We start from the raw sequence: 15,201 nt of genomic DNA, 5'->3' as shown, positions 1-15,201 counted from the left end.
CCCAGGACCCCCATGTTGGCAATGTAAAGATCACCAAAGCGGCCCTGGCCAGTTGGCTCAGCGGTGGAGCGTCGGCCTGGCGTGCAGGGGACCCAGGTTCGATTCCTGGCCAGGGCACATAGGAGAGGCGCCCATTTGCTTCTCCACCCCCCCTTCCTCTCTGTCTCTCTCTTCCCTTCCCATAGCCAAGGCTCCATTGGAGCAAAGATGGCCCGGGCGCTGGGGATGGCTCCTTGGCCTCTGCCCCAGGCGCTAGAGTGGCTCTGGTCGCGGCAGAGCAACACCCTGGAGGGGCAGAGCATCGCCCCCTGGTGGGCAGAGCATCGCCCCTGGTAGACGTGCCGGGTGGATCCCGGTCGGGCCCATGCGGGAGTCTGTTTGTCTCTCCCCGTTTCCAGCTTCAAATACAAAAAAAAAAAAAAAAAAAAGATCACCAAAGCATACCCTTCTCAGTAGTCTTGCTGCTCTCTTGGGCATACCAGGTCTCCTGAAATGGCCCAGAGAACTAGCTTCCAGATGACCTACAATGACACATAACTCTAAACTTCATTTTAGCCTTGCAAATCACAAGAGGTAGGGAAGCCTGGAGTCTTTGGTGAGTTAGAGATGAAAATGTATTTTAATTGAGTGCTTCTTTTCTCTCTTCCTGAAGCCTGGGTGGATAGAGCATTTGCAGAAATGCCCATACATGAGCATATACAGGTTACTGTTCACTGCAGATGACCCATACTCTTCTTTTGTGCTGATACACCTGGAACAAAATGAAGCCAACTCTGTCATTTTGCAGTGCCTGACCAAAGTTCTTTTTGTGGAGATTTATATTCTGGACTACTCTGCAGTCTTTGGTAGCTGACAGCCATGGAATTAAAAATCAAGTAGTACCTATCACCTTTTGGAACTCTGTGCACACCCTATTTCGGTCTCCTACACTGTTTTATATTCTCTTTTTTTTTAATTTTTATTTTATTTATTCATTTTAGAGAAGGGAGAGAGAGGAGAGACAGGGGGGAGGAGCTGAAGCATCAACTCCCATATGTGCCTTGACCAGGCAAGCCCAGGGTTTTGAACCAGCGACTTCGGCATTTCCAGGTCGACGCTTTATCCACTGTGCCACCACAGGTCTGTTTTATATTCTCATATCTTAGCAATACACTGTGGCACAGAGAAAGTACATGATTAATTTCAAGATAGAAACCTCAGAAATCATTTTCAACTCATTTATCACATCCAATTTGTCATCAGGCCCTGTACATTTTTACCTCCAGCACCTTTTGAACCCATTCTCTTTGAACATTTTTATTTCTATTGCCTTCTTCCAAGCTTTATTTCTTACCCAGAGTACCACAGCAGCCTCCTAATCTACATTTCTGGTATCATCTGCCCACATCCATAGGCCCTGCCATATCTTTCAGTTTTCAAGGTCTACATATTGTGTTTTCTCTGCTTTAAGCCAGGTTTTTTCTAGACCACTGGTACCTGCTAGGCCAGGGGTCCCCAAACTACGGCCCACAGACTGCATGCGGCCCCCTGAGGCTATTTATCCGGCCCCTGCCGCACTTCTGGAAGGGGCACCTCTTTCATTGGTGGTCAGTGAGAGGAGCATAGTTCCCATTGAAATACTGGTCAGTTTGTTGATTTAAATTTACTTGTTCTTTATTTTAAATATTGTATTTGTTCCTGTTTTGTTTTTTTACTTTAAAATAAGATATGTGCAGTGTGCATAGGGATTTGTTCATAGTTTTTTTTTTATAGTCCGGCCCTCCAACGGTCTAAGGGACAGTGAACTGGCTCCCTGTGTAATAAGTTTGGGGACCCCTGTGCTAGGCGTTTCTTTCCTTTTCTTATTGAGAGGTGGGGAGGCGGAGACAGATTCCTATATGCACCCCGACTGGGATCCACCCAGCAAGGCCCCTACAGGGCAATGCTTGGCAACTGAGCTATTTCATCACCTGAGGTGGAGGCTATAGAGCCATGCTCAGCACCCAGGGCCAACTTGCTCGACCTATTCGAGTCATGGCTGTGGTAGGGGAGAAAGAGAAGGGGAAGGGGAGAAGCAGATGGTTGCCCCTCCTGTGTGCCCTGACCAGGAATTGAATCTGGGACTTCCACATGCTGGGCCGACGCTCTACTGCTGAGGCAAGTGGCTAGGGCTCTTTTCCCTCAACTGAGCTATCTGGCCAGGGCCCCGCCGCAGTGTTTGTAACTAGTGTCCAATGTTGCTTGATACCAAGGCATATTTACAGGCAACCAAAGGCATAAAGAATTCCTGGAACTGTTTTTGCACCATATTGAAAACTGGCAGCTGCTCCCCCAATAACCTAACTCAGTGGTTGGCAAACTCATTAGTCAACAGAGCCAAATATCAACAGTACAATGACTGAAATTTCTTTTTTTTTTTTTTTTAACAGAGGCAGAGATAGACAGGGACAGACAGACAGGAACGGAGAGAGATGAGAAGCATCAATCATCAGTTTCTCATTGCACGTTGAGACTTCTTAGTTGTTCATTGATTGCTTTCTCACATGTGCCTTGACCGCAGGCCTTCAGCAGACCGAGTAACCCCCTACTGGAGCCAGCGACCTTGGGTCCAAGCTGGTGAGCTCTTTGCTCAAGCCAGATGAGCCCGCGTTCAAGCTGGCGACCTCGGGGTCTCGAACCTGGGTCCTTCCGCATCCCAGTCCGACGCTCTATCCACTGTGCCACCACCTGGTCAGGCTGAAATTTCTTTTGAGAGCCAAATTTTTTAAACTTAAACTATATAGGTAGTTACCTTCCTTATTGAGGTAGCGCCCGCACATAGTGTTTTGTGGAAGAGCCACACTCAAGGGGCCAAAGAGCCGCATGTGGCTCGCGAGCCGCAGTTTGCTGACCACTGACCAACTTGACAAAGATGCTACTAGGAGAATCTTGCTGCCTGTTTAGAATGAAACATACATAATTACCCCATGGCTTCAGTGAGTTTTTATGCTTTTTTTTTTCTCTTGTTCTAAAATGGGTATGTTGTCAGTTCCTAAATTTACTTGCAAGTACTGTTAGGGGAAAGGTCCTGGTATTTGTTTGAGGATGACATATCGTATTTTCTCATGTATAAGATGCACCTTAATTATGGGGCCTGAAATTTGAAAAAAAAAATGTATTACATAAATTATTGAATTCAAGTTTTATTCATCATAAAATTCATACAACTTCTCATCACTATTAAAACTCCCATCGATAAGCTTGTCCTTAGCTGTGTCTGATGACAAATCACTACCTTCATATATTGCCTCATCCTCAGTTCCATCTATGGCATTTGAAATGCCGCACCTTTTTGTGTGTGTGACAGAGACAGAGATAGAAACAGAGAGGGGCAGATGGGGACAGATAGACAGGAAAGAGAGAGATGAGAAGCAACAAATCTTTGTTGCAGCTCCTTAGTTGTTCATTGATTGCTTTCTCATCTGTGCCTTGACCAGGGGGCTCCAGCAGAGCGAGTGACCCCTTGCTCAAGCCAGTGACCTTGGGCTCAAGCTGGTGAGCCTTGCTAAAACTAGATGAGCCCATGCTCAAGCTGGCGACCTTGGGATTTCAAACCTGGGTCCTCTGTGTCCCAGTCCAACGCTCTATCCACTGTACCACTGCCTGGTCAGGTAGTAACTTCTTTTTCATCAGCAATTCTTCTTGCCTCATGCTGAACCATCTTTGTGGACACAGGAATTCCAACTGCCCTTTGCTCTTCAACCTATATCTTCAATTTCCTCTCTGAATCAGGCCATTTTGCTGACTTGCCTCTCATGGCCTTCTCCGTGGCATTTTCAGTAGGGTTTCTTCTTTCCGTATCCAGGCTTGGACTGATTTCTCAGTTGGAGAAGGACCAAACTTACATTCAGCAGCACGATTTCCATTCACTTTTGCAAACTAGATCACTTTTAACTTGAATTCAGCACTGTACAAAAATCTTTTCTGAGCCATTTCTGGGCAGAACGTGGCAAAACGTAACCTACCATAATATACCAGTAACAAGTGTGAAACAATGAACGCAAAGACAAGTGCAAAAAAGCGGGAAATGCACGTAAAAATACCTATGACAATGAGCGCAAAAAAAGGGGGAAATGCAAATAAAAAAACCTACAACCACTGTATAAGACGCATCCAGTTTTCAGACCCCAAATTTTCAAAAAATGGTGCATCTTATATAATATACATGGGGAAATACAGTATGTATTGTAGTAAAAGTGAAGACATAAACAGTTTAACAAAAGTATGTTCCATTTCTTGTGGAATATCTAAATGCATCCTGCCTCATGTGCAGCCGATATTATTATTGTTTTTAAAATAATATCGTGAAATGCAAATGTACTTGTTTAACAAGTTAAAAACACTAAGTTCCAGCCCTGGCCAGGCAGCTCAGTTGGCTAGACTAGCATTGTCAAGATAAGCCAAAGTTGCGAGTTAGTTCCTTGTTAGGGCACATACAAGAATCAGCCAATGAATGCATAAATAAGCAGAACAAAAAAATTTATGTTTCTCTCTCTGTTTCCCTTCCTCTCTCTCTCAAATCAGTAAGTAAAAGTTAAAAATTAAACAGTCCAATCCATTGTGGCACTGTGGATAAAGAATTGACCTGGGACTCGGAGGGATTTTTCTTTTTTTTAAGAGAGATAGAGAGATAGGAAGGGAAAGAGATGAGAAGCATCAACTCATAGTTGGCAGCACTTTAGTTGTTCATTGATTGCTTTCCAGTGACCCCTTGCTCAAGCCAGCGACCTTTGGGCTTCAAAGCCAACAATTCCACACTCAGGCCGATCAAGCCCAGACCCACGCTCTATCCACTGTACCACCACCTGGTCAGGCTGGTGTCCCGGTTTTGAAACACGGAGGTTGCCGGCTTGAGCACAGGTACATGGACATGATCCCATGGTCACTGGCTTGAGCCCAAGGTCGCTGCTAGCTGGGCTGGAGCACGCCCCCTCCCTCAGCCACGTATGTGAAGCAATCAATGAATAACTACAACTAAGTGCCGCAAGTATGAATAGATGGTTCTCACCTCTCTCCCTTCACCCCCTCTCTCGCTGCTCCCTGAAATTAAAAAATAAAAGCCCCACTGAGCTCCAAAGAAGTTTCTTTCTTATAATGACCAAGCGGCCTACTAAGCCTAATCTCCAGCCCATAGGAAGTGTTCTGTGGCGGTCTGAAAACCCCCCCGAAAGCACAGACCCTGACACGAGTTCTGGGTTCCACTTGTAGCTTTGACCAACTTGACGACTCACACCTCGCTGGATCTGTTTCCCTTTTGTAAAATGCGGTGGAGACAGGGGCTGGATCTGGAAGGTGTATCAGACGCTAAGTAGCCTCTGCCTCCCTGAGTCGAATTACAGAAGTCACGGAAAGCACGCTGGAGCTCCCACCTTTCCGGTAAGGACGGCCACGAGGAGGAGCTGCCCCGGAGTCGAGCCGCCTTCCTGCGGGCGCAGGCGCAGGCGCACCAGCGTAAGGCATCCGCCGCTCTCCGCCCCCGGCACTCTGGTTCCCGGGCTGCCCCGGGGAGCGCGGTTGGTGGAGACACCGAAGAGGGGCGGGTCAGGAAGTGGGGGCGCGGCGGCGGGGAGCCGGCCTTGAGTGACGGAGTGGTCCGTGCACGCGGAGCGCTAGAGCCGCATCGGTGCCCCCGGCCTCCGCGGAAACGATGGCGGTGGAAGAAGGTGACGGCTTCGGGATCCTGCCCGCCGACTCCCCCGCGGTGGTGGGGAAGGGTCAGGGGTGCGAGGGGCCCCGAGGCCTGGGCTATAGGCGACCGCGCGGGGCGGAGTGGGGAGGTTTGTGGGGAAATTCAGAGGGAGCCGAGGGAATGGCCCGAAGTTTGTCGGCGGAAGTGGAAGTAAAAGTTGGGAATCGGATGTGAAAAGCGAAAGCTGTGGGGGAAGTTGTTGAGAGGGAGGTCTGTTAGCAGGTAGTTTACGGAGTGGGGACAGTGTTTTAGAAGGTGTAGGTAGAGGCACTGCGTGCCCGTTTGAAAGCGATGGCCCTTTCACCAGGTGCGCTGCGTTCTGAGTGCGCTCTTTAGTTAGGTCAGGATGCAAAGTCACCGGGTGAGGGCCGGCGCGCCAAGGGTGCAACGAGAAGCGGGGCTGGGGTAAACCAGGAGAGGTGAATTGGGAGGGGATGAACAGGCAGACACTGGAGAAAGCCAAGTTCACTTACAGGTTAGGAGGAGATGGCAGAAGTAGAAGGACTGTAAGGAGTTGGGGATTCGGAGGCCTGGAGTGCTTTGAGGGTGAAAGTGGTGGGACGGAGAAAGCTTTCCATGGCCCCGCAGGGCCAGTGCCAAGAAATGCATTCTTCCAGCAGTATTTAGTCATAGAAAATGATAGGTATGAGAGAAAGATGGGAATTGGGAGGAACTTACTTAGAGAAACCTATTATAGGAAACATTCATGGCATAATAACTTCATGATACCCATACTAGTTTCAGGAACAGTTATATATGATGTGCCACTTGACTGAGCAGTTTTCATTTTGGTGGAAAACATAGTAACTTTTTATCATATTGAGTGGAGTTTTGAATATGATCTATTTAGATTCTAAGCCTTACTGAACCAAGAGTGCAAGAGAGAGTTTCAAGAATTCAGTGGAAAGTGATTTTTTAAAAAAATTGTAAGAATTGTTAGCTGTTTGTGACTTACTGTCTCGCCTTTATGTTCACACTCGCTTCATATTTGCCTTCTGTTCCTTGACATTTCAGCGTGTTCAAACTGGTTTAAATTTAGAACACTCCACCTAAAAACAACTTCAGAAACAAAACTATTTGTGGTTGATAACAAAGAATGTAATTCCATTTGTTGCTTTGGTTTTATCTTTGGTTGCAGTATATTATTAAAACACTTTTTTTTCTTTTCTGACTAATTGCAAATCTCTGGGAGTAGGTTGATAGCTTGTATGTTTCCATGAGCCCTTTTCATGCTTGTTAAAGCAGTGATATTCAATGTGTATGTGGCAAAAAGTTTAAAAACATGCCAATACCTGACTATGTAGTCAAGGACACTGACCTCTTTTCTCTATTGTCAAATAAAAAAAATGAGAACAGCCAACACAACACACAACATTAGCCATCCTGTGAATGAATCAAAATTAAACCATTTTTTTGGTCAGATTAGCTATATATATGAGATAGGAGAGATAGGAAGGGAGAGAGATGACAAGCATCAACTCCTAGTTGTGGCACTTTAGTTATTCATTGATTGTTTCACATACCTGCCTTGGGGGAGGGGGCTCAAGCCAAGCCAGTGACCCCTTGTTCATGACCCTGGTCTCAAGCTGGAAGAGCCTGTGCTCAAGCTGGAAACTTTGGGGTTTCAAACCTGGGACTTCAACAGCCTCGGCCAATGGTTCTCAAAGTGTGTGCCAGGGCGCACTGGTGCGCCCTAGAAGATTTCCAGGTGCGCCCTAAGGTATTCCAGAGAATTATGTGCCTGTTGGGGACCAAAAAACCAACAGGGTTTTTAGAGTTTAGATTTTTGAGGGACAAGTGTGGGGAATTGGCTGTAAGCTGATAGTCTACCTAACACCCCACCTCACTTGCCTGATTAGGTTGCAAAAGGCTGTTAAACTGTGGTGTTGGATTGTTTACACTACCCCCCATGTTCCCCAGAAAGACTGGAGGCAAGTTTCTTCTATCCTTTGTTTAATGTCAAGTTAAGATATGTATGGTGGGGGTTTTCTGTACTCAACACAATTAAGAGTAAAAAGAGAGGAATTCTTCAATGTATTACGAGGAAATGAGAGTTTGCCTTTTAAATATATGCCCAAACATTGAAGAAATCGCTAGGACACATCAGGCTTATGTTTCTCATAAACACAAGAATGAAAAAACTTAACACATTCGCGCCAGGACCTGCCAAATTTACTAAATCTCACTATGAATGTATCTATATATGTATATATAAAAGATAACATTTTGCTGTTTTTAAATTTTTTAACCCCTCTTTTTTACAAATTCTAAAAAGCATAACAAAAAATGTAACAAAAATGTTTTTTTAATGTCAGAATAAATTTAATTTTGTCGTATTTATTTTGTTTACCATAAAAGCACGCTTGGACTTTATATTTTTTCTTAAATATTTGACTTATTATAAGATATTTCTCAGAAATTTGTATTTGTAGGATTTTAAATGTGTCCCAGCTTCAAAAGGTTTGAGAACCACTGGCCTAGGCCTATGCTTAATCCACTGTACCACCACTGTTCAGGCCAAAAAATATATTTTTTGGTGTGCTGCAAAATTTTAGGAATTAGTTTATGTGTGCCATTAGATGAAAAGGTTGAAAATTGCATAAATTAATACTGGATACTAAAAGTCTTTAATATTGTATGTTATATAAAATGACAGGTTGTTTTAGGACATTACAGTTTTCACGTAATTAATTGAATAGATATAATACGAAACCAATTATTTATTTATTTATTTAGAGACAGAGGGATAGATAGGGATAGACAGGAACGCAGAGAGATGAGAAGCATCAATCATCAGTTGTGGCACCGTAGTAGTTCATTGATTGCTTTCTCATATGTGCCTTGACTGCGGGCCTTCAGCAGACCGAGTAACCTGTTGCTCGAGCCAGCGACCTTGGGTCCAAGCTGGTGAACTTTGCTTAAACCAGATGAGCCCGCGCTCAAGCTGGCGACCTTGGGGTCTCGAACCTGGGTCTTCTGCATCCCAGTTCGACGTTCTATCCACTGCGCCACCGCCTGGTCAGGCAATACGGAACTAATTAAAAAGACCATACCATTGTGTGAAATTCACTTATATGATATAAAATGAATAATGAGCCCTAGCTCAGAATAGCTTGGTTGGTTCGAGTGTTGTCCCTATGCACAGAGGTTGCCGGTTCTATCCCTGGTCAGGGTACATACAGGAACAGATCTTTGTTCCTGTCTGCATGTCTGTCTTACTCCCTCTCACTCCCTTTCTCCCTCCCCCCTCCCTTTCTCCATCTCTTTCTCTCCCTTCTTTCTTCTCTCCCTCTCTCTCTTTCCCTCCCTCTCTTTTTCTCCCTCCTCTCTTCCTCTCCCTCCCTCTTTCTCTCCCTCTCTCTCTTCTCCTTTCCTCTCTTCTCCTTCCCTCTCTCTTCTTCTCCCTCCCTCTCTTCCTTCCCTCTCTTCCTCTCCCTCCCTCTCTTCCTCTCCCTCCCTCTCTTCCTCTCCTTCCCTCTCTTTTTCTCCCTCACTCTCTTCTCCCTTCTTCTCTTTTTCTCACCTCTTTTTCTCCCTACCTCTCTCTTTCTCCCTCTCTTCCTCTCCCTCCCTCTCTTTTTCTTCCTCCCTCTTTTTCTCCCTCTCTCTCTCTTCCTCTTCCTTCCTTTCTTCCTTTCCTTCACTCTCTTCCTCTCCTTCCCTCTCTTCTTCTCCCTCCCTCTCTTCCTCTCCTCCTCTCCTGCCTTCCCTCCCTTCCTCCCTCCCTCTCTCCCTCCTCTCTCCCTCTCTCCCCTTTTCCCTTCTTTTCTCTATAAAATCAATCAATTAAAAAAATTGAGAAATGATTTTTGGTTGCAGAATTACAGATATTTCAAAGGAATTACATACAGCTTACATGAAACATAATAGATTGCAGTTTATTATAGTTTCAACACAATTTTTTAAATGTAACAATATTTTTAATGTCAGAATAAATTTTATTATTATTATTATTATTTTTACAGGGACAGAGTGAGTGTCAGAGAGAGGGATAGATAGGGACAGACAGGAATGGAGAGAGATGAGAAGCATCAATCATCAGTTTTTCATTGCTGTTGCGGCACCTTAGTTGTTCATTGATTGCTTTCTCATATGTGCCTTGACCACGGGCCTTCAGCAGACCGAGTAACCCCTTGCTGGAGCCAGCGACCTTGGGTTCAAGCTGGTGAGCTTTTTGCTCAAGCCAGATGAGCCCACGCTTAAGCTGGCAACCTCAAGGTCTCAAACCAGGGTCCTCTGCATCCCAGTCCAATGCTTTATCCACTGCGCCACCGCCTGGTCAGGCTCAACACATTTTTAAGTTTCATAAATATTTGGGTCCCTGCTGTGGTAGGTATTAGGGTATAATGATCAACAATGAATAATTAAATTCTTATTTATTATAATAATGCTAGTAATGATAATTTATAGCAAGCAAATCTGTGTCCCAGTACATGTTATCTTGTATTGACTGTATTAAAATTAGACTAATTTTACTTGTATCCACATGTTCTATATTCCTTCTTGCTTATTCATATTCACTTGGGTCCTCTTTATTGTCCCAACTTTTCTTTAAACAAATACTATTTAGGAATCTAATCTTCCAAAAAATGTCTTCCTTTATGCTATAGAAGGTCAGGGTGTATTTACTTCTTGAAAGAAATGTTAAAACACAGAAAGACGTGGCAACTTTTTGTAGAGCAGTATTAATACTTCACTTGGAAATTGCTATGTATTGTCTGAATGGATATGTGCAGGTCTCTTTGTAGCCCTGCTGTCTCATATGAAGATCTTTTGACCAGAAATACCAGGTATTTTTGTGGCTATGTTATCGTTTTCATTTAGTTTAACATTTTCTTTGCAATGCTAAAAATGTAAAATAGTGAAAGGAAACTTGGATTCTATTCTAGAGCTTTTCTATCAGAATTAATAATCTAATTTGTCTACTGCTTTGGCCTTTGTTACTTATCCACTTACAGATTCTTAGCTTTGTTTATCAGTTATCAAGTTGAGATCAATATAAAGAAGACAAGGTGATACATGCATCGAATCAGATTGATTACATGGGATGGGTCAAGTAACAAATTAGGGACAAAGTTGAAGAGATTGGCTAAAATGAATACTATATTTCCCAAGTTGTACTTTCTGCTCCCTGAAATCATGTTCACTTTTTTTTGCTTACTGAAATTGGCATGTTAAAATCAGTGCATGAATTTAATATGATAATTTTTTTCCACTTAAAAATCTTACTAGAGTCTGACCAGGCAGCGGTGCAGTGGATAAAGCGTCGGACTGGGATGCGGAGGACCCAGGTTCGAGACCCCGAGGTCACCAGCTTGAGCGTGGGCTCATCTGGTTTGAGCAAAGCTGACCAGCTTGGACCTAAGGTCGCTGGCTCGAGCAAGGGGTTACTCGGTCTGCTGAAGGCCCACGGTCAAGGCACGATATGAGAAAGCAATCAATGAACAACTAAGGTGTCGCAACAGCAACGAAAAACTGATGATTGATGCTTCTCATCTTTCTCCGTTTCTGTCTGTTCATTTCCCTCTCTCTGACTCTCTCTGTCTCTGTAAAAAAAAAAAGAAAGAAAGAAAATCTTACTACACAATATCTTAAAATGTATTACTTATTAGCATTAAGAAAATAAAGCATTATAGATCCTTTGTAGTATATTTATCTGTATGGTCTTTATCATTACTAATACAGACTTTTTTTTCTTTTTGTGACATAGAGAGGGAGAGAGGAACAGACAGGAAGAGAGAGATAAGAAGCATCAAGTCTTCTTTGCTGCTTCTTAATTGTTCATTGATTGCTTTCTCATATGTACCTTGATGGGGGGGGAGCGCTACAGCAGAGTGAGTGCCCCTTGCTCAAACTAGCAATCTTGGGCTCAAGCCAGAGACCTTGGGCTTCAAGCCAGTGACCTTTGGGCTTAAGCCAGTGACCATGGGGTCATGTCTATGATCCCACGCTCAAGCCAGTGACTCCATGCTCAAGCTGGTGAGCCTGCGCTCAAGCCGGGTTTCAAACCTGGGTCCTCTGCATCCCAGTTCAATGCTCCATCCACTGTGCCACCACTTGGTCAGGCACTAATACAGATTCTTGAGAGATGACTGTTAAGATTTGTGTGCTTTATAAATTATTTTAAAACTGAAATTTTTGTCTAAGTTGTACTTTTATAAATAAAAATCCATGTATGTGCACAGAGAACACTTTATTAAAGTCCCTATAAAGTGATTTATTTTATAAAGAATTTTTTAAAAAGGAAAATGATAGCTTTTTGTAAAGAATACTTTTTTTTATGTGAATACTCCCTTTTCCCAGTTTATCTTTATCTTAAATGTGTACTTTTAGATTCTGTCTAGTAAAAAGACTTATCTAATCTATTGGTCACCATACTTTCGTTAACTACCTCAATATATTTGTTAACTTGATTTCTGAACTTACCCAATTAAGTTTACTTTTTTTTTTTCTTTTTTACAGGGACAGAGAGAGGAATAGATAGGGACAGACAGACAGGAACGGAGAGAGATGAGAGAGGCATCAATCATCAGTTTCTCGTTGCGACACCTTAGTTGTTCATTGATTGCTTTCTCATATGTGCCTTGACCATGGGCCTTCAGCAGACCAAGTGACCCCTTGCTCGAGCCAGTGACCTTGGGCCCAAGCTGGTGAGCTTTTTGCTCAAACCAGATGAGCCCGCTCTCAAGCTGGCAACCTCGGGGTCTCAAACCTGGGTCCTCCGCATCCCAATCCGACGCTCTATCCACTGCGCCACCGCCTGGTCAGGCCATTTAAATTTACTTTTAAATCCAGTACTATTAATGTGTTTAACATGCACATGTAACTACTAAGTAAACTTCTTATGGCTATTTTTTCCTTGTATGCTTTTTAAATAAAATTAATAACTATGTGAAGACTTTATTTGGCTTTACATAAACTTCATTCTTGTTAGTCTAACATTTGCTTTAATTCTTAGAAGGGGAAAATTAAAAGAGCCTCAGGAAGAAGGAATATAATGGATATTAGTTGACCCAGATTTGTATGCAAAACAACCTCAAAATTGACAGTATAAAAAAAATTGACAGTGTGGCTTTTCTAATAATATCATTTTATGATATTTTCAGTGGCTTCACTACTTAACGTGACTACATAATAAATGATAGTATAGAAATTGTTAAAAATTAGACTAGTCAAACTTAAGCCACAAAATATATAGTTTTCTCACTATGCCAGTGTTTAAAGATATTTTGGTGAACACGAATTTACTTTGATGCTATTTTGAAATATATATATATTTTGTGTGTGTGTGTGAGAGACAGAGACAGATAGGGACAGGGAGAGAGATGATAAGCATCAATTCTTCATTGCGGCTCTTTAGTCTCCTTCATTGTTCATTGATTGCTTTCTCATATGTGCCTTGACCCTGGGAGCTACAGCAGAGTGAGTGACCCCTTGCTCAAGCCAGGGACCTGGGCTCCAGCCACCAACCTTGTGCTTCAAGCCAGTGGACTTTGGGCTCAAGCCAGTGACCATGGGGTCATGTCTATGGTCGATGCCATGTTCAAGCTAGCAACCCTACGCTCAAGTTGGTGAGCCCCCACTCAAGCCAGTGAACCGGTGACCTCAGGGTTTGGAACCTGGGTCCTCCGCATCCCAGTCCAATGCTCTATCCACTGTGCTCCCACCCGATCAGGCTGAAATATATTTTATTCATTTTCTACAGTAAAGTTAGAGAACAATCCATCTAATCAGCAACAGTAGCTGATTTATTCCTCCCTTTTTTTTAGTGAGAGATAGAGAGAAAGAGAGAGAGAGAGGGAGGGAGAAAGAGAAACAGATGGAGACGGAGAAAGACCCGTAGGGAGAGAGATGAGAAACATCACCTTGTAGTTGTGACACTTTAGTTTGTTGATTGTATCTCACACGTGCCTTGACCAGGGGATCCAGCCAAACCAGTGACCCCTTGCTCAAGCTAGCAACCTTTGGGCTGAAACCAGTGATCATGAGGTCGTGTCTATGATCCCACGCTCGAGCTGTTGACCCCGCGCTCAAGCCACTGACCTCAGGATTTCAAACCTGGGTCCTCAGCGTCTTAGGTCAGTGCTCTATCCAGTGTGCCACCACCTAGTCAAGCCATTTCTCCTTTTTTGACTTCTCTCTTAGGCTCATATTTCATTGCCAAAAACTATCACTAAAAGTAAAGACAAGAATCTGACCAAGTGGTGGCACAGTGGATGGAGCATTGACTTGGGATGCTGAGGACCCAGGTCCGAAACCCTGAGGTTGCCAGCTTGAGCGCAGGTTTACCAGTTTGAGAATGAGGTCACTGGCTTGAGGAAAGAGTCATAGGCTCAGCTGGACCCCCTCTCCCCACAGTCGAATCATGTTTGAGAAAGCAATCAATGAACAACTAAAGCGATGCAAAATAAAAAAAATTTCTTAGCCCTGGCTGATAGCTTGATTGGTTAGAAGAGCATTGTCCCAAAGGGTAGAGGCTTTCAGTTCAATCCTGATCAGGGCACATACAGGAACAGATCTGTGTTCCTATCTCTCTTCCTCTTTCTCTCACTAAAATCAGTAAATGAAAAGACTACTTCTATAAGGAGATAAATTCTTTTTCTTTTTTTTTTTTTTTTTTGCATTTTTCTGAAGTTGGAAACGGGAGAGACAGTCAGACAGACTCCCACACGCACCCGACCGGGATCCACCCGCCATGCCCACCAGGGGGGCGACGCTCTGCCCCTCCAGGCGTCACTCTGTTGCGACCAGAGCCACTCTAGCGCCTGGGGCAGAGGGCAAGGAGCCATCCCTAGCGCCCGGGCCATCTTTGCTCCAATGGAGCCTCGGCTGCGGGAGGGGAAGAGAGAGACAGAGGGGAAGGAGAGGGGGAGGGGTGGAGAAGCAGATGGGTGCCTCTCCTGTGTGCCCTGGCCGGGAATCGAACCCGGGACCTCCGCACGCCAGGCCGACGCTCCACCACTGAGCCAGAGATAAATTCTTGTACCACCTTATAAACTTTACAAGACACTCTGTAACTACACAACAGCAAATTCTACCTCATAAGATAATTAGTTCTAAGGAGGAAAAGTAGTTATGTTAACTATAGTAAATTTCTATTTAATTTGGAATTAGTTACCTGGTTTGAAAGTACTTTATTACATTTTTTTAATTGGCTATATAAAGGATAGATAGTTTAATATTGGGAAATTTTATGAGATTTCCCCAATATAGGGATATTTGTAGGTTCTGCCTATTTTGTTTTTTGGGTTTTTTTAGATTTTTATTTTATTTTTAGAGAGAGGAGGGAGAGAGGGAAATGGAGGAGGGTGAAGCGGGAAGCATCAACTCATAGTAGTTGCTTCCTGCATGTGCCTTGACCGGGCAAGCTCAGGGTTTTGAACTGGCAACCAGTGTTCCAGGTAGATGCTTTTTTTTTTTTTTTTTTTTTTTTTTTATTTTTTTATTTTTTACAGAGACAGAGAGTGAGTCAGTGAAAGGGATAGACAGGGACA

At 43.8% G+C, this 15,201-nt stretch overlaps 1 protein-coding gene and 1 long non-coding RNA gene across 8 annotated transcripts in view; one reads left to right on the top strand and one right to left on the bottom strand.

The window, feature by feature from the left end:
- Positions 1-989: 989 nt before the first annotated feature.
- On the bottom strand, positions 990-5,401 carry LOC136328506 (uncharacterized). Its single transcript, XR_010730062.1, has 3 exons — positions 5,197-5,401; positions 2,771-2,914; positions 990-1,152 (listed from the first exon to the last, which is right to left on the bottom strand). It is a non-coding gene; the product is annotated as an uncharacterized lncRNA (long non-coding RNA).
- Positions 5,402-5,511: 110 nt separating this feature from the next.
- Positions 5,512-15,201, top strand: part of DPY19L4 (dpy-19 like 4) — a 101,274-nt gene continuing 91,584 nt past the window's right edge. For 2 of the 7 annotated variants that reach the window (XM_066266040.1, XM_066266042.1), the window contains exon 1: positions 5,515-5,681. In XM_066266040.1, coding sequence (XP_066122137.1) covers positions 5,666-5,681 — 16 coding nt within the window. In that variant the 5' untranslated portion in view covers positions 5,515-5,665. Of the gene's footprint in view, positions 5,682-15,201 lie in introns of all 7 variants that reach the window. The other 5 variants (XM_066266038.1, XM_066266036.1, XM_066266033.1 and 2 more) reach the window with 5 other exon arrangements.

The sequence above is a fragment of the Saccopteryx bilineata genome, chromosome 3, assembly GCF_036850765.1.
Source record: "Saccopteryx bilineata isolate mSacBil1 chromosome 3, mSacBil1_pri_phased_curated, whole genome shotgun sequence".
Taxonomy (NCBI): Eukaryota; Metazoa; Chordata; class Mammalia; order Chiroptera; family Emballonuridae; genus Saccopteryx; species Saccopteryx bilineata.
Note: the sequence above shows the minus strand (reverse complement) of the source record. Positions and strands in the feature narration are given on the sequence as shown.